Source organism: Notolabrus celidotus, chromosome 9 (assembly GCF_009762535.1).
Source record: "Notolabrus celidotus isolate fNotCel1 chromosome 9, fNotCel1.pri, whole genome shotgun sequence".
Lineage (NCBI taxonomy): Eukaryota > Metazoa > Chordata > Actinopteri > Labriformes > Labridae > Notolabrus > Notolabrus celidotus.
The window spans coordinates 26,444,613-26,463,883 of NC_048280.1; the positions used below are offsets into that span (position 1 = coordinate 26,444,613).

The 19,271-nt window shown below is 40.7% G+C and overlaps 2 protein-coding genes across 3 annotated transcripts in view; one reads left to right on the forward strand and one right to left on the reverse strand.

The window, feature by feature from the left end:
* Nucleotides 1-18,222, reverse strand: ncs1b (neuronal calcium sensor 1b). Of its 2 annotated transcripts, none has more exons than XM_034691393.1 (10): nucleotides 17,942-18,222; nucleotides 16,692-16,804; nucleotides 15,644-15,786; nucleotides 11,150-11,174; nucleotides 5,111-5,249; nucleotides 3,050-3,128; nucleotides 2,498-2,586; nucleotides 2,347-2,424; nucleotides 1,631-1,738; nucleotides 1-1,155 (listed from the first exon to the last, which is right to left on the reverse strand). In XM_034691393.1, the coding sequence occupies exons 3-9, from the start codon at nucleotides 15,705-15,707 to the stop codon at nucleotides 1,640-1,642; spliced, it is 573 nt and encodes a 190-aa protein (XP_034547284.1). In that variant the 5' UTR covers nucleotides 15,708-15,786; nucleotides 16,692-16,804; nucleotides 17,942-18,222; the 3' UTR covers nucleotides 1-1,155; nucleotides 1,631-1,639. The 2 variants fall into 2 exon arrangements, with proteins under 2 accessions (XP_034547284.1, XP_034547285.1); XM_034691394.1 differs by having other exon boundaries at nucleotides 17,893-18,222.
* adamts13 (ADAM metallopeptidase with thrombospondin type 1 motif, 13) overlaps nucleotides 17,799-19,271 on the forward strand; it is a 17,840-nt gene continuing 16,367 nt past the window's right edge. Inside the window, exon 1 of the mRNA XM_034691390.1 lies at nucleotides 17,799-18,419. The gene's annotated coding sequence lies outside the window, so the exon portion shown is untranslated. The remainder of the gene's footprint in view (nucleotides 18,420-19,271) is intronic.

The following is a 19,271-nucleotide window of genomic DNA, read 5'->3' on the forward strand; positions in this document are numbered from 1 at the left end:
TAGAAAAGTTAGCCACTCAAATGCATTTTATTCTGTGCTCTTATACTGTTAATCATCAGGTAAATGACATTTATCATTTAGTAAATTATCATTTGCATAAGGCATAAAACCAGTGAAGCTGATAAGACATCTTAATGCTGTAAGTAAAATAGTCCAGGAATGAAGAAAGGCATCATCATCACATGCTCTGGGGTTGATGTCTGTTTGTTTCTCTCAATGGCCAAGGCTCTCTGTGTGTTAAGGGCGGAGTATGATGCTCTCAATAGACAAAATGAGCCTCAATTCAGATGTAAGCTCAAAATACATCGAGTTGCTTGGTTATGTCGTTCAGGATGTGGCTGTGCAACACTGCAGACGCTGGGTGATCGTGCTAACGGGGAAGTGAAAACACAAAAGGATGCAAACATAGTAAAATATTCCATGAAAAGTCCCTGCTCCTTCAACACTCTGCATCAAATAAAAAGCGTGTTCTTCCAGGAAAGGAAACCTCAGAATGTGAGACAAAACAATCCCACAATAATCATGAAAAATACAGTGCAATACATTTCAACACCTTTGATAAAAAACAAAACTTAATTCCATACTAATGGGAACATTTCCCATAGACGCAGCAAAGCAGAAAATAAATTACCATTATATTTACATTATTATATGTACAGTATACTGCGTTGTGACTTTACGTTAGTGTTCACATTATCGTGTGACACAACGTTCCAGATTCTCCCATGTTTAGAGTCTCTCCATGTGGTGAGGAAGCAGCACACAGCTCCTCTGAACGTCTCATGTGCATCCCCAGGCTTACAGTGTGTGAACAAGTCGTCCCTCACATCTCAGAGGAGGATTCAGTCCCTTAAACTGTCCATTGGGAAATCAAACACTCAGCTTGCAGAAATGTTCGGACACAGTCCACAACACTGAAACTTGTAGAAGCACGGATAAATGGCTTAGGGTTTTGCAAACATGTTTGAATTCTCCATACACATCAGAGGATATACTTGAACGTGGACGAAAGGCTACTTGACACAGATGCTGTTGGATCGTGCGACAGATGTTTGTAGTCTGCTTCTAGGGTTGTTAGAAGTGGATCCTCTCCTTACAGGTGTGATGGTGCTGGATTAGTGTAAAATGTGCAGGAGGAGGCTGAGTTGGATCCATCTGAGAAGTTGTAAGAATGTTCATCAGTGAGGAAATGACATGAGTGGGTTTGTTCAGAGCATGCAAAATAAATTGTGCACAGTAGCTACTGCATTTGTAAAATATGTCTTCACAGGCTTGCCTCACAGTTGACAAAACGCTGAGCAGGATGCTGGCAACAGTTGGCAGCGGCAGGCACAATGCATTAGGCAGTGAGAGTAGAGGGCTGTCTCACTCCTCACTCAGCACTGCAAGACTATTTGATTGCCAGCAAACAAGTGGGCCTTCTGAATAATTCATAGGAACAAACTGTGAGCAGAAGAGTAGCTTCTTCACTTTGGATTTCAGCACATGGACCGAGTTCCCTTTCTTTTATTCTGCGCTCTGATGAAATGGGAATTACTAAGTATTATCTTGCAGCTGAGGCATGATCCAGGATTGAAAATCACCCAAGCAAAGACAGATGCAGGTACTTGCTTATTAATACCCCACTCACCTTGCATTCCTACACAAGTCCATCATAGAGTGATAAAGCCTGAACAATAGAGGGGTCTGCCTTTGAGCCCTCCTGAAACTCCTGCAGAGTCAGCTTTCCGTCTGCGTTCTGAAAGAAGAATATGAGACTCAATGAAACTAAAACCCTTCAAAGCTTTAACACAGAGCAACCAGCAGGGGGCAAAAGAGCCTCTTTAGCTCAATCATATTACCCCGTTTTAATGCTGTTGGAGTGATCTGTGCTTCAGTGCACTTGGATGATAGCCACTCTCTGCCAATACAAATTAAGTGCTGCTGTGCTGCACAGCTCGTCTAAAGGGCTGATCTTGGCAGTAGCGGGTTGACAAACACACCCATGTCTCATCTTTCACCAAAGCTGAGGAGATTCTTGGGGCTGAGAGCGGGCATTAACACCAAGGACTAGGGGTGGAGAGGGCTATATAGGATGTTTATAGACTGCGGTTGGTGTTAGTGACGCTGTGATGGCTGCAGATAACTGCTCTAAACTTAACAGTGACCACGTCAAAGCCCTGAGAGTGGCAACAACGGCAGATACAGGCCTCTTAATGGTGAAATAATAGTGATTACTGCCCTTGTATCGACTATCAGGGGAGGTTTGGTGGTAACTGGAGTAAAGAATTGAGAAAGAGTAGTGCACTAAACAGTGTCTTATCACTTCAGTGTGAAATGTTCATGTGATCAGAAAAAAACACTGACCTTATCCATCATTGCAAAAATACGATCCACTCGTTTTTCTGGTGTGTTCTCCTCCTCTGGCAGCTCCACAGTGTTCCCCTAAGATAATAAATTATTACATATCATAACATTCAAACGATTTAGACAAATGAGTGTGTTTGATTAAACTTACCACCATCTGATATATGGCATCTACAATGTTCAACATCTCATCTCTGGTGATGTAGCCATCATTATCAAGGTCGTATAATTTGAAAGCCCCTGTGTAGAGAGAGAGAAATGCTTGAATATGAGGCTTTTATAAGTGGTACGTGAGTCCACAGTGAAATTGAAGAGCTACTGTGACCTCAAGATGTTAAACGAAACATAACATCAAACAGTATACATACATACATGCCTTTGGAGGTGATAAAAATGGATACATAGGCAGCTTTTTATGATTGCTCTTCCAATTCTGGATATAAATACTCATCACGCTTTGTTTCAGGTAGACATTTACAGCTAAAGTTACAAGTTATTCTGGGATGTTCTGTTAAAAATGGTTGTGAATATATTCGTGACCCCCACGTTGCAGAGGCCTGCTGTGTCCTGCTCATAACCTTTATATTTGCTGCTCTCTCGAAACCTGCCTGTCCTCTTTCATATGCACGCGTGGCACTCATTCCTGAATCCTGTCATTTAAATGTCAAAGAAAAAAAACAAAAAAAGGGAGGAGGGTGCTTACATCTCAACTTCTCATCCAGAGTCCCCCGGGAGGTCACAGAGAGGGCCTGGATGAACTCGGAGAACTCGATGCGTCCATCCTTCAGTGTCAAAAGAGAGAGAAAGAGGGAATGTAAGAGAGGAAATGGCCATTTGAGGAGATGAGCATCTTACATCACACTGGTTAGAGCTCTGCTTTGAAGAGCTCCGTGCTGGGGTTTTTTCATGGTGTCCTGGTATTCTGCTCAAAACTGGGCCAGACGTTTGCTCCAAGTCATCTGCTATTTTTGCCCTACACCTGGCTTTCTCCTGAGGCGGAAATATGTCACCTCTGGTCATTAGTAAGACTGATGCGACTGGCTCGCAGTCTAAAAGTTACACCAAACAAACAACCACTGTGGATTTGGGGTGGAGGTGTTTGATATTTTTCTGATAACTTTATGTTAAGAATGGGAATGGCATACAATAGTTTCTAATAAAGTTATAAATACTCCGCTCTGATATTAATTTCGTCTCATCTTTGTTTAATAACCATGCATTGAATCTTGTCAAAGAAGCTCACTTTTTCAAGAACTTCAATAAATAATTGTTCAAAGTTTTTTGTGCAGTGGGGGGAACAATCTGGTAACACTGATAATAAACATTAAATGACTTCTCAAAGTGGCTCAATGCCTCTAATTCAGACTGACTCATTAAGTAATGACCTCCACTCTCAAGTGACTGCATGAGATTTACTCAAATAAATCAGAGACACTGCACAAAATAAATACAACTTAGACTCAACAGCCTGTAGACAACAAGCAATGCATACAAATCAATCTTCTGGAAATAGGGAGATTGATTAGGGCCTTAAGGTTTTGGTTAAACCCATTTCCTCACCAAATACTTCAGGGCTGTGTGTCATCTCAAAAGTTTTTCCTGCTCCAACATCTGCATACCTGTGACTGCTGTGAGTTCAGCCACAGCTGTAGAAAACAAGTGTTTGTCAGGGCCTTGGGGTCAGCTTACTTTATCACCAGCAGACATCTGACCAGCCAGACAATGCTGAAGTCATGCATTGCTGATTACATAAGTCATAAAAACTGTTAAGATCAATGCATTCTCTAACTATGGGGTGCCTAACGCTAATGAAGGTCACAGATAAACATCAGACGGAGGGGCTGTCTGATCTTCCCGACACAAAGCCTCTTAACTGAAGTCAATAAACCTCCAGGGGCTCACCAACAACCCAGGAGCAGTTTCTCTACAGTTTGTCTTCCTAAACACTATTTGAATAATCCTGCACAACTGCAATGAGGTGGATTACTTCAGACAAACGTGGCTTATAAAAATTTGGCCTTGGTAAATCTTGCTTTCTCATCATATCCTCTAATCCACCCAAAAAATGAACACACCAACACACACACCTTCAAAAAAAAACTGGCTTCCACTCCTGGAAAGGGATTTCTGGCACAAACACTACAGTTCTAATTACGTGTTACTACTGCTGCTATGAATCATCTCCAGTCATCTGTTAGCCTTTTTTTTTAAAAGCAGATCTGTGATATTAAAACACTGAATTACAATGTTCAGTCAGAGATTAGTTTCAAACGTGTGAATAGTGTTTTGTTTCAGTGATCTCCACTAAGTGTACAATATGGCAGGGTTCTGTACGCTCCTCAGAGTATTGAAAAATACAAAGAGCACAAACTGAACAAACATTACACATTACTAAGAATAAGTATTTGGTTTAATGTTAACATTGAATTTTAGGTAGTTGCTTTGCCTGCATTGTTTTATTATACATGGCTCAGCATTTTAACCCATTTGAGTCCTTAAAACAGGTTTCCCTCAGAACAGGTTTATAAATAACCTTTTTTAATACAAACCTCAAAAAAGAAGCACAAAGAGCAACTGGAACAACACCAGGCACATAACAAAAATGATTAATATACGATGCAACCTCTGGCTGAAAGCAGATAGGCTCTGTCCTCGGACACTGCCATCTTTAACACATTTTTCCTTATCTAGCAGCAGCCCTGGATGAAGAGGCACATTTTAACACCTCAGAGGAAAAAATGTTGAATATCTTTTTATCACAAACCTTATTTTCATCAAACACATTGAAGACAAAAGAGGCGAACTTCGTGGGATCTCCAAAAGGAAAGAACTGCTTGTAAATCTTTTGAAAGCCCACAGCATCCAGCTGCCCGCTGGGACAGTCTTTAATGAAGCCTTTGTACCTGAAAGACAAAGTAAAGACGGAGATCATTCAAAGATATACTTTATCATTTAAAAAAGAATGCTAAAACTACTCAGGACTAACAATGAGAATACCAAAGCCAGCTCCCCACTTCTGCAGGCATTACTGATGCAGTTTGAGAGATTGTGTTGGATCAAAAAAGCTAAAGTGCAAAGCCATTTGTCTCATTCACAGATAAGACGATCACCCTAATCCAATAGCAAGCCCAGAGTGGTTAGCTCTAATCAAATTACTCTCTAGTCCTCTTTTGATAATATGCATGGCTGATAGATAAGTCTTAGCGCTTCCTCTCACCACTGGAAATGACATATCTGGAGAGCGCCTTAATATCTCTATTAGTCTAAAAATAGAAGCATCTCATGAGCAATTTCAAGGGCAGTCACTCAAAGGTAGGCGGTTTCCTTGTATGTGTTCACAAAGCAGCACAGCAGCTTCAGAGTCTGCACTGTAACAGGGCATACAAAGAAAGTGTTGGCCTTGACAAAAATAAATGTTAGATGAAAAGTGGAGAAGGCGGAAATAGAAGGGAAATAATAATACTCTAGTTATAAAAGGGATTTCAAAAAGCCTTTGCTCTTGATAACTTCTGACGCAAGTTCACACAAGGGAGCACCGCATGTTCATCTCTGATTCACTTAAGACTGTTCAAAACAAGGTTGGGCTGTAATTATGGCCAGATGGAGACAGAGAGAGATAGAGAGCGTGTGTGTGTGTTTGTGTGTGTACGTTCTGATGAAGAATGAAAGCCAGGACACATCTTTTCCACTCCTCACTCTTCTTAAACTCTTTACTTTTAATCTGCCTCAGAGATAATGAAGGCAGCTCCATACAGTAAAAGTGATGGAGAGATACTTTAAAGAGCAGCGGGGAAAAAGTTGGGCATCAAGAGAAGCGGGAGGAGAGCAGAGCCATGTAGTGTAATTCTCACATTTGAATTATCTGGAGATATGCATGAAAAATGAATGCCTACCTCACTATAATGCAAAATACAACCTAATTGGTATTCAAAGTGCAGAACACACAATGAAAATCATAATCCAAAGCCGGCCCATTTCACCTTGCTTCATTTTTTATGTGCGTCTATTGAATATCATTCCAGGCAGCCAATAGAAAAGGCTGAACAATACTCTATTATACTATATAGTATAATGTGTTGGCTGAACATGCTCAATATATCTTGGTTTTTGGTTGGATTTGTAGAAAGACACCTATTCAAGTGGTCCAGCCAAAGTGAACAGCTGCTATCCTCCAATGGGAGGATCTCAACATCAACAGCAATAACTTCGATCTGCTAACTAAGGTGTTTCTTTTTTTTTTCTTATAAAAGAGACAAAGCAAAAGTAATCACTGCTCCAACACTGTTACATCAACTGTTAGAGATATTGGAATCAGTGCTTATCATTCCTGATGACTGACAGGAAAGTGCAGGGCTCAATAGTGTAGAATGTGTTTTTTATTGGTGTGTAACTTGTATACATAAAGAGTGGATGCAAATAGTGTCAATGTCTTGCATCAACAGGAGAATAAATTAATATATGACATTTCATCCCATACAACATCACAAATCACATACAACATAAAAACAGATGTCATGGAGCCCCGCAAGAACAAGTCTAAATCAGGATTCTATTTTGTAAACCATTTTGCACGAAATTCAGTCACTCCAACCCTGCGCTTGTTATCATTGTCAGGGTTAGAATGCCCTTTTCTCCTTTTCTCATCATGACTTTGGCTTAAATCCCAAAAGCAGGAGGTGCAGCATGTACGGTGAAAGAAGTGGCATTTAGGAGGCAGATGCAGTCTAATTAAAGATCCTCTTGAGTTGCATTATAATTAATGTAGCGGCTAAAAGGATAAAAGCATAGCTTGTTTTTTATGAGTCACTCGAAGTTATTCCAGTAAAAACCAAATCACTGGAGTACCCCTTTAATGAAGGGTACCCCTGCTTGAGAGCGAATGAAGGTTCTTTCCTATGACCAATTTGTAAAATGATTGTTAATGAAAATGACAGAGCAGTGAATTAAATGAGTACTCCATTTTAATATATGATGCTGTCTACAACACAATGGTCAATTTAAATAATGTATCAAAAGTATCGAAGATATCATTTTTATATTACATTAATTCCTTTTTCTTTTTAAAGCTGTCCCTTTTACCCACAATGCAACACAATGACCTGTGGTTTGGTTTGCAATTTCGGCAGAGAGGGGGTCCTGACACTAATTTCCAATATCTGTGTAACAAGTTTTGCCACCATGTTATCCATTTAGGGGTTAAAGAACAGTCACACGTTTTTCACTCATACAGAATTGAACATGAGCACAGATTACAACCAATCCTCCGCCTCATCGTTACAACAGAATATATTGGACCCATTTTTCATAAGCTACATACAGTATGTCCAGAACACTCTTGATACTAAGATGACAATCTTCAGATGGATGAATAATTAAAAAAGTAACTTGGTTTGAGCCTTGTCTCTATCTCAACTAACCATTCATCCAAATACTGGTAAGACTTATTTCCTCTCTCTGTTGGTGATGGTTTTTTGAGTGCTGCTGATGTCTCTTTCCAACTGGAAAAATAGAAAGTGATACATTTAAAAAAAAAATTGAAGGTTCAAACTGAGATTAAAACTTAGATTTATTTTTGTAAAAAATCTATAATTGGCATTATTTAAAAGTTTTAGGGAGGGGAAAGATCAGCCATGTCCACCTAGGGGCCAAAGTGTATACCATGTATGATCATTGTTGTTTCTTGTTGTTGCTTGTTATGCATCATCTGTTCCTGTCTTTGATTAGGGTATTGCTAGCAGGAGCTATTGCAGCCTTTGGCTGGTTCCAAAAAGCCAGGATGGGAAATGCACTACAGAAGTTTGGCAAATGCACTTCTTTCTAAGATTTTGTGTCTTGCCAAACATGTTGTCTTCAGGTCCAAGTCACACTGACTCTAGTGAAATCACTTACTCAGATTTTAAACACAGCTCCCTCTCCCTCTCGAGGCCACAGAGGGCTTTGTAGAACTTGTTTTCACACAAACAGTGGTAGACCACAAGACCTGGAAACAGACTGTGATGTGTAATACGGATGCAGTCCCTGATAATAAGCTATTGACAATCGATCATTAAACTTTAGAAAAATAAGTAATGCCAACATCATAGACTGCTGTTCTTGGACATGTTACTCACTGTTATTGTGAGAACCAGGTTAAGTGATATGGCTGGTTTTAGATGGTGAGTGTTGTTCAGGTAGTGCCGGTAAGAACGCCCTTTCGATTTAGCTTCCTTTAATTCCAGAGCGCAGGAAATAACAAACAATAAAGCAGAAGTCAAACACATTGTCTCTATTACTATACTGCTATCCTACAACCAAACCAGTCATTTAGCCACACTCTTTTAGGATAATTAGTATACTGCGTAAATCATATAACTCAAATCACACCCTCTAGCAAACTAAACAGACATCCATATAGTCAGTACAACAAAAAAAATGAGGAGACATATAATACAGTTGTTAGTGAACCATCACAGAAATGCAGTTGCAAGCAATGTCCATTCAACTAGCTAGCATGCTAATCACTAATGTTAACTGTTAGCATGTTACTAACACACTTTTACTACAAACGCCAGTTAAATCAAATATACATGTTGTACTAACATATTTCTCAAGGACGCATGCAGTTTTGCACCAAACATACAACTGGATAATTTGGCAAACACTAACAACTAAGAGCTAAACCGAACACAAGAAGTAGACCTGCACCAGAGAGGAGCTATGATGTCTCCAGAAAGGGAGCCTTTCGTGTACTCACTTTTAAAATGAAGCAAAGTAATATTATTGACCATGATGAAAATTGACATTGTTCATCTTTTCTGTTCCCTTTAGCTCTTCTATATTTCTCTTTCATTGAAGAATAAAGAGTATTGAATCCTGTAGGGAAGATGATGATTCATGAGATGAATTGGACTTTTTATTTAACTACTTCAAAATAAGTTTGACATGGAGGGCTCACTTCAATATTTAACATACTTCCATTGGAGTTACATAAGCTGAAGACATATTAAGCACATCTAAACCCTTCAAAGACACTGTGGCTGTGCAAACACGTTTGCTCGGTGTCAGAGACATCAAAGTGATAATCAGAATCACCTTCATCGCCAAGAACACAACATGTGCAATAAATCTGACTCTGTTATGGTGCTAAGACACACACAGTCAGATTGAACGTGGAGTAGTGTAATGAGGCCGCTACGAACTGTAATTGCAGGGACATAGCAGACGTGACATTGTGCATCAGACCACACAGGGACAGCATAAAGATAAAGTATTTCTCACTGGCACTAGCTCTTTCTCCCTGGCATCAACCACGGTGGTTTGCTAAAGAGTTGTGCAGGATGTTTCCCTTGTTCCTGCCTAGCTGGCAGGAACAACACCGCGCTATGGCATTAAGTTATTGATTTCAGGTAAGCTTCGAGCATACTAATGATGTTCCCTTAGAGGAGAATTAGAAAGGGGAACAAATTTGATGCACAACACAGGCATTTATCTAACCCTGCTAATTCTTCTGTGTCCCTGCCTGTGCTCTAATTACACGCCATCTGGCATTTCCCCTGGTAAAATTCCCTCTCATCCCTCACACTCGGTCGTGTTGATTGGTGCTGATCTTCAAGTGAGGACTCATGCAAACTTTTCTGTGAAAGACAGTGAGAGTGATGATGAACTAGCTGGCTGCATTGCCAGGGGCAGTGGGGGTTTAAGAAGGGGTATTCCACCTCAGTGCACTCAGGCAGCCCCAGAGACAGGCCAGAACAGAGGCTCTGGACCTGCCAATGCCCAGTTTTATCCAGTGCTGCTGCTGCTGTGTAGCTTTCAATGTACTCTGACTCTTGCCTCCCCCTATAAACCCCTTTAACAGGGGACACGAACAGCGACTATCTCTCCAGGCGCAGCTCTTTTCATGCATGCAGAATTAGGTCGTGAAATGCAAAACCAAAGCAGGATAACTGAAGTGTGAACATGGAGGAGTGATCACTTTATTACAGTGCTCCCTCTTCTGTTATACACTTGTTTTTGTTTTTCATTTGCAAAGAAACAATAGCCCAGAAGCAGCATGCAGAAAACAAAAGCGATGACTATGCTCGTGCTTGAATCAGCTCTGTTAAAAAAAGCACATTGTCTCTTATCCATGACCGGCAGCTATCACCGGCAGCAAAGTATGCCCTCAGAAATGTTCATCTTAATTGTAAGGATCACTCCCACCACAGCTCTGTGACGTATCCTACCCTTTGGTGCCTATTTTTCATGATTTTATTTCATTTGTATACTTATAAGTACATGCTAAAACACTATAACTACAGGCCAGAGGGAGATGATGCTACTGCAGATCACACAGACTAATAGGTACAGAATTTAACAGGAAGGATTACTAATCAGCAAACTTGTGAAGGCACTGTGGCCGTGTAGTCATTAAGTGTCTCAAAGCGAAACAACCTTGTGCTCCAGGCATTCTTCTGTTATCAGACATCCCTTCTGCAAACGGAGCAAAAAGGTTGTTGAGGGATGCATCATGGAAATATCTGTTATCAGCCTTCAAAGTCCTTCAGTCTCTGTAAGGCTTCAAAGTCATTCTATTTGCAGAGTTTTTATGTCTTCAGGGCAGTGAGAGGGAGATGGCTTCAAATCAACGATCATATAAATTGTTAAAACGCTGTTCATGGACACAAGAAGCCAAAAAACAAAAATATATTTATAGATGGGCTGAGTCGAGATAAAACTCCCTGATTTCTGTAAGAAAGGACAGTAAAAACACAGAAGCTGATATATAACTAGTCCAACATATGGAATGCAAACATTATTATCAAATATAAATGAACACACTTACCATTGCTGTACTTCTTTCTCTGTGACTGTAAGAGAAATAGAGAATGACATGAACTCAGAGGACAACTTTGGTTGCCCTAGAAAAAATGGAACATGATTTTAGATACAACAGAGGAGCCAATTAGAAGCATCGTTACTCATCTTGGCCCAATCCTTTCAAACTTCAAGCTTTATCAAGTTTAATGTTATGCTGATCCTACGAAAAACTATGCATTATTTGCTGATTTAAAAAATTCAGCAATGATTACGTAGGGCTAAACTTGGTTTAATGGTTACTGCAGCTAAGGCAGCAGCACAACCAAATTATTTCAACGTCTAATAGAGAGGCATGCAGCGGAGTAGTAGAAATGTAGCTCACTACAAGATGCACAAGACTGCTACAGCCAACAAACACCTGCAAAAAAGCAGCGGACATTAGTAGAATCATTATCCCTTTGTGTCACCTATGAGAAGAAAGAGCAAATTTAAGAGCCCAACCAATACATCACGATCTTGCAGGGTTTGGATATAGAGGATAAATCTAATTAAAATGTTTAACATTTTATTGCCAAACTGAATCCTTGATCATTGAATAGACATGTCATTTCATATTGGTCTATCGTTGGTGTTACTGTGCTATAAGTGTCACCATGCTACACGTGGAAAACAGTCATGTTTAGTGGAGTGCAAAAATCAATTATTCTAGGCTACTATGAGAGGCCATGAATGATAATTTCTCCTCGGCTGTATGCGAGAGGACAAGTCGGAGTGAACCCTTGGAAGCCACAAAAGGACAGACAAAGCTGTGGGAATGAAGTCAGCCATAGATTTAAGAAAGAGAACAGTTTAGAAGGCAGGATGTGTGATCATGCCCACACTAACACCATTATCTGCCAGTATCAAATCAACCAATCCTTCATGGCTTTCCTTGTCTCTTTACATTCTCCCCAGTAACCAAAGCAATTGTCTATCGCTTTGCCCCTGAGGTGACTAATGAAACCAAGGGCTGGAAGAAATCAATAGCATTAGTTTGACCATAGGCTCCTTGGAGAGAGGCATTCTGGATTCATGCTGCTGTGAGGCTACTACTGTACTACTTGTCTGTTGGGCCTGGAGCAAAAGAAGAGCCTTATAAATACAACAGACAGCTAGTTAGTTAATCAATAATGTCTTCTACTTTAATGTGTAACTTTTAATGTTTGTGTTCCTGAAAAGGTAGAGAACCAGGGGGGCGGAAGTTTCATGCTTACTTGCAAAAGTTTGGACTGATTTTTGGGCACAGTGGTGCGAAGATGGGCTCTGTTGCCTCAGGAGTTTAAATGTTTTTCCCCCGAGCTGCGTGGGCTCTGTCCAGGTACTTGGGCTACCTCCCAAGGTCTAAGAAGGTGTGAGTGTGAATATGAAAAGCTGTCTGTGCTAATATGTCAGTTTCATGATTGGCTGGTGACCAGACCAGGGAGTGCATTGCCTCTCACTAGGGTTGCAAAGGGGTGGAAAGTTACCGGTAAATAGGAAGTTAAGCTGGGGAATTTTGGAAGTATTCCATATTGGAAACTTTCCATGGGAATGCAAGTTAAACATTAGTACCATACATCACATTTGTTAAATATATTACCACATGATATCATCAAAACTTACTTCACTTTGTGTAGTCCAAAGACTCAAATGTGTGGCTTCAATAGGCTTGTGCTCTGGGCTCAAAAGTGTGGTCTAGGATTCTAGAAATCATGTGTGCATGTGATGGAGGAATGCACAGTACATGTAGGGGGCTTGGTCTCAAAAACCCTGCATGAGCAGTGTGCTATATGCATGTGATTGAGGAATGGCATAGATATTCAACTGTACTTGCATGGAATCTGGTTGTTTTAGTCAGGATAATGCTAAAATATATTTTCCCAAACTATATTTAAGTTCCCTATTAAGAGCCAACCTTCAATTTAGTAAATCCCTGGTTTATTCCCATAAATTCCCGTTAATTGCCATGGAAAGTTTCCAACTTTGAAAATTCCTGGAATTTTGCAACTCTACCTCTCACCCAATTACTGCTCCAATCTCCCAGCAACCCTTAACAGGATAAGCAGTATAGAAAATTGATGTTTTTTGAGGGGCAAGTCTGGCACCCTCACAATGCAGCGGAATGATCAGGTAGTAAAAAATGCATTCATCATTACTGTGGACATTTTACCATGAAACTCAAACATCTATGCTTTAATGTGCCTACTACAGTGCAGGAGCAGAATCACACAGAGGCTATCAATAAGAAGGCCAGGCCAGGTAGCCGTTGCCTGCATATATCTTCACCTTAATTTGTTCCACTCAGCATTTCACCGAGAAACCCATCATGCAACCCTTTCCCGGGTAATAAATGTCAGGGTCAATCTCCTGACTGTCAGCCATGTCAAGCTACCATTAAATTGACCTGAAAAGTCAAAGTAGTCAGAAATTGAGGCAATTTACCATGGCTATGAGTTCATGGAAAAAAAAAAAAAAAGAAGAAACGTATTACATAACTCATTCAGAGGCAATGGGTAATAATGAAATCACCCCAGTGCAAGAGAGCGCAGGGCCAAACTCAGCTGCTCAACCCTGCAGGGTCTGCAAGAACACATCCAGCTTGAGCTCTGTCACAGCGCGCCTCTTGATGGCTTTGACAACTTACAAAATCATCATGCTGTTACATAGGCCAAGCCTGCATCCTGGAGACATTTCATAGGACTGTTGGTCTGTCCATGCGATGCAACAACAGTCACTCAGAGAAGCATTTCAGGGTTGAGAACAGCTCTGTTTGAGCACACAGGTGAAGCTTCAACCACTTTGTGCTATATTCTGCAACAAGGGAAAACACTGGCAATCCAGAGTCCTTGCACAGCTTAGTGTTGTCTTTGGTAAGAAAGTATTAAGTCATAATGACTTTGTTATGAAGATGCCTGCAGTTTTAAATTAGCAGAAGACTGACATCTGCTGAAATTCTTTTGAACTAAATGGATCATATTTCTGGCCTTGTTGGTTGCCTATCAACACAGAGGGCATAATTTGCTGGGCATAAAAAAATTGCCTTTCTCTTCTACCAGTGAATCAAAAAGACACAAAGAGAAATGTTTAAGTCCCAAATCTGTCACAAACCAAAGGAAAGCATTTACTAAAATGGCAGACAAAGCATCTCATGTGGGAGCAAGCGAAAGAGGCAACGGGATGAAGGAAAGCAGAATTGATAGTCTCAGCAAGGCAACAACAGACCAAGAGAGAATGGTCACACAGGGACGAAAAGCTTGGTGCCCCTCTCAGCGATGCTAACCAGATAAGATCCTAATTATACTATTCCATTCCCTGCTCAAAGAGGGCAATTAGGGGATAAAGCGGGAGAGACAGGCCAAAAGGGTAAGAGAGAGAGAGAGAGAGAGAGAGAGAGAGAGAGAGAGAGAGAGAGAGAGAGAGAGAGAGAGAGAGAGAGAGAGAGAGAGAGTAAAGGACAGCAGCAAGCAGCCCAGCCCAGCACGAAGCCCAATCTTCCTCCACAGCAATTTCCTGCCACAACAGCCTTCCTTGGCTCTGCTGTGGAGAGACCCACCACACAAATAACACTGTCATTAAGCAGCCAATGGATGTCAACTCCCACCCACACCTGCACACTGTGCTGCACAAATCATAATAATAACACTCGATCCAGAAATAGCACACAAATGATTAATATAGTGTCTTGCCAGCAGACATTGTTGCTGTAATTATAAATGTAATTTCAGCTCAATATTGATTGACAACCTGGGAGGATAATCATTAGTAATTATGTTTTATTATAAGGAGATGACCAATGAATGAAAATTATTTGATTGAGAAAGGCAAATGCAGTTGCTATGCACTGTCTTTATGAATTAACAGGAACATATGGATTTAATTATCTTCTGTTACTGACTTATTTCTGCTTTTAACTTAAAATTCAGACAACATTGTTGCATTTCTGTCACTCTTCAGAAAGGAATGCCTGTTATAAATCTATAATGTGTAGCATAGCATTAAAAGTCTACATACTGCAGCCCCTCTGTCTCTGTATGCATATTAAAATACACAAGGGTCCATGATCTGCATGTAAAACCTCATCCCCATCTTTAAAACCCCCAGCTTGATAGCTGATACAAACTCAGCATCTCTTCATTCATTAATCCCTTCAGCATGATTTGAAGATGCTGATTACAACTTTTGCTGGACCTTAACTGATCCCAATTTGCTACACAATATTCTAATGTAAATTAAAATCAGGCTAGGGGCTTATTCTCAGCTGACATTCAGTTGTAGCTCTAAAAAAACTGGTGTAAAATCTCAACACCTTCTAGCCTCTCCAGAGCACAGAGGGCAAAGGAAAAGCACTTGAAAATTGAAGCAATATATTTAAACTTAAGTGTTCTTATCATGCTATCTGCCACTTTTGGCCTGAGTATATCTTTCTTTCAATCACAAGCCAGCAGGGAATGATTTTCTTTCTAAAAGCAATCAGAGAAGTAAAAGATCCATCAGTACTTACAGTAAGTTTTCCTTGTTAACTCCTCCACCACCTCTGGCTTGAGCTTGCTGTTTGATTTACCCATGATCTTCAGCTCTCCTCCACACCTCCAAATCCACCTTGGCACGTAGCACCTGTTCCTACCTCCTCTCCAGTCTGCCCCTCTGCCAAAAACACACACAAACGTGGGCCGGTTTAGGTACAATGACACCGCCGGAAAAGGAGAAACACTCTTTTGTTTTGGTTTGGAGGGCAAAAGGAAAGGCAACTTCCATTCAAGCTTAGGAAAAGTCTATCATTGTGTGTAGTGCAGCCCAGCGACTGCCATGATCTGCTCAGTCATCGGCTCTGGCACTTCAGACAGGCTATTCAAAACCCCACAGGCAGGTTGGCAGGTTGTTGAATCTATATGAGCACTGCTGAGTATCTACGTGACCGCCTTGTGGTGCCCCTTCCCTGCAGTCCATGGGCGAAGAGTGGCGCTTGGACGTGTTGCTACCTTCGTCCTTGGATACAAGAGTCACTCAGTGGCTGGGTTAAGCACGCTAACTCCCTCACAGTCATTCTCTGTTCTCACTCCTCCCACCCCTCCTTTCCCACCACTATCTCTATTGCTCTGGGTAACTTACTGTAGAAAAGAATCCTCCCTCCTGACAGCTAAGATAAGGAGGTGTGTAAACTAAAACACAATGAATAAGGCTCGCGTAGGATGCACCCCTCTGCACTTTGAGCAAAAAAAAAGCAAAACTGAATATTAATTCATGGGCACGTTTTTTTCATACATGCCAGCTGAAAAGAGAGCTGCTCCTGCTCTTAAAATTAGTGTGTGAGCTGCATGCATATAGGCAAATTTGAAGAGTGACAGTTTTCTTTTCTTCTCAATTCTGACTCATAATTCCCCCTCCTCCTGTCCTCACGACAGCATGGTATGGTGATTTCCTCATCTCTGTCACAGCAGACAGGAGATGAGGGATAATGGAATTTCGTCGTAGCAAGGGCCTGACGTCGGCACTGATGCCTAACCACAGCAGCTGTGTGAGCGACAAAATAGTAGAAATACTGTAAGCACCTTCACTGCAAACATCTGTTCTCCGTCTCAATTGCCAGTGATGTCCTTCTGAAGGATGCCACACAGGCGATCACCATCTTGTGTTGTTGTCAGTCTTTGGTTCCTGGCTTTTACTGTAAATTAAAAATAGATATTAGCAGTTAAAGAGAAAGGTATCATTTGCTTTGTTTCAGTGATATTGCACTGTTTTGTTACCTTGAGCCACAGTCAAGAGAGCACTGGACTAGAAAAACACTCAAAATGACCTTTCTACTTTTTGCCAAAGCTGCTGAAAATAGCCATTAGGCAGCATGGAGCATGATGAGTGTAGTTACTGCAAAATAAACAGCTAGATGTAAAAAAAAAAAGCTAATTGAGTTCCATGTAAGTCATAAAAATCTACTCAATTAACCCTCCTGTTATGTTCGTTTCTCTGGAACAGCAATAATGTTCCTGGGTCAATTTGAACCAGGGCATATTCAACAAAGTGTTAGAACCCCAAAAAATCCCAATAGACTACACATTTTCAAAAATCTAATGTTTAACTCCATTACTAATCATTTAAATCAGGATTTAGTCCATTGGTGTTCTTTAATTCTCACAGATCATGGTTCAATGATTAACTCACTCGTTTTTCATGAAAATTCATGTTAAAACTTTTTTTAATGTACATTGGAAAGCCCTAAATATAAATACAACAGTTTAACATGACATAGATTTTTGTTTATTTTATTTTAAATTTTGATTTTTTATTTTTTTTTTATGAAGTGATGTTGATAAATTAACACGACTCCTCTACTGTCACATGCTGCCATATTTTTGTGCTGCATTTAGCTGGTTTGGAAGGCATGTATTGCCTAAAATATACTTTTAAAAGGGGCAATTTGACCTGCAACATAACAGGAGGGTTAAAGTCATAAAAAAACAAGAGAATGAGTGAAAACAGCTTATAAACAAAGACACGCACTCCCAAATAAATAGCCTGAGTAAAACATAATAGAGCACTTTATTTTCACATATTAGGACTTTTTGTTTTAGTTGACACAGGAAAGAAAAAGCATGTTAGCTCAGCAGCAGCAGGTGGGAGGTTGCCTGGCAGTACCATAGCAACACACAGTTTATGGCTACAGTGCAGGAAGCTTGCTAGTCATTGTACTCGCAACGCTTGGTACCCACGTTGTTCTTACAGCTAGTTGATGCAAAAACACACCATAAAACTCACCTTGAAATGAATGAAAGCTTTTCTGTTTAAAATATCTTCTGGTTTTTACCTGGGCCACAGACGCTGAAAGTCGCCGTCCAGCAGACAGTCCAAAGGCAGACAACACACAGACCCGCACACACCGCTGACCAGAGACTGTGTTCCTCCGCCGAGTTCCGGAGCAACCAACACGCTGCTGCTGCTGCTGCTGCTGCGCGGATCATGGGCGCTCCTGCTGCTCTGATGCCGCCGTCAAGGAGTGACGTTGCTGCTGCTTCTGGCTCCGACCAGCTCCGCGCAGTGCCAGAGACACTGACGTCGCGGTACCACACTGCTCATACACTGACTCTTTGTGTGCTTTAAGAGGATCGACACGTGCCATCTCGTACGCAGTGAAGTTGTAGTCTACTGAAAATCACTTTCACTCACATTTTCCTCTTCAGGTGACTGCTCGTAGGCAGATACTTTTGGCTGGTTTATATGCCCAAATTCCCTCCATACTGATTAGAGTAAGCTAAAGTCTTCAACACAGGTTAAAATAAGCGAAGGTGAGTTAGCTTATCTGGTTTTAACATTGAAATTATGTCGGATGAAATGGCTTTTAATTAAAGTGTAGATGTTGCTTTTGGAAGGATGATTAAAGCTGCAGTTGGTAGGAATGGTGTCAAAAACGTTACTTTTTTCTGCTGGGTTTGGAGAAAAGGTCGTAATACCCATCAGTACTCATCAGTAATTTAAGTAATCTGGGATTATGGCCAAATCTCTGTGTTTTTCAATGCCTTTGTACCAAGCAATGTTATTATTCCCCTTTGTTCCCTTTATCACGAACCAATCAGAGCTACTCTTCGACCCTCTGTCCCGATTGGTCGAGTGGCGGACCCTACTAGATTGTCCTGATTGGCTGGGAAGCCGGCACTACTTCCTCTTAAAACAAGCACGAGAAGTAGGAGAAATCTGGTGGGGTGGGGTAGTGTTGATATTCGAAATCTCTCCAAACGGACGTTTATATCACGACTACCAATAGCAGCTTTAAGCTGTGGCAAGGGCGGATTTTAATAATGTTGAACTTCTGATAATGAATTGCTATCATTAAGGGGCGTAGGTGAGTTTGCTTATCTTGTTTTAACATTGAAATTATATCCGATGAAATGGCTTTAATTAAAGAGTAGAAGTAGCTTTTAGAAGGATAATTGAAGTATTGTTGAGGAAAGATTTACCAAATGAAAAATAGTCCTAATTGATTCAGCAGAAACTTATATATCACATTTTGTCCTCGATAAGGGTTGGGTTCTTAAAAACACTACAATTCCCATAATGCAACTTAATAGTCTTTTCCTTACACCCTGTCTTAACTTTCTAACTCCACCCCTTGGTCTTAACACTGCTGTTTCTTAAACACA

What these genes read in the sequence shown, in the direction of transcription:
- ncs1b (XM_034691393.1), bottom strand. Translation starts at nt 15,707, where the DNA reads ATGGGTAAATCAAACAGCAAGCTCAAGCCAGAGGTGGTGGAGGAGTTA. An exon ending in GTTAACAAGGAAAACTTACT is followed by an intron (nt 11,175 to 15,643) that starts GTAAGTACTGAT and finishes TTTCTCTTACAG; the next exon opens with TCACAGAGAAAGAAGTACAG. An exon ending in ATGTGTTTGATGAAAATAAG is followed by an intron (nt 3,129 to 5,110) that starts GTTTGTGATAAA and finishes TTGACACTGAAG; the next exon opens with GATGGACGCATCGAGTTCTC.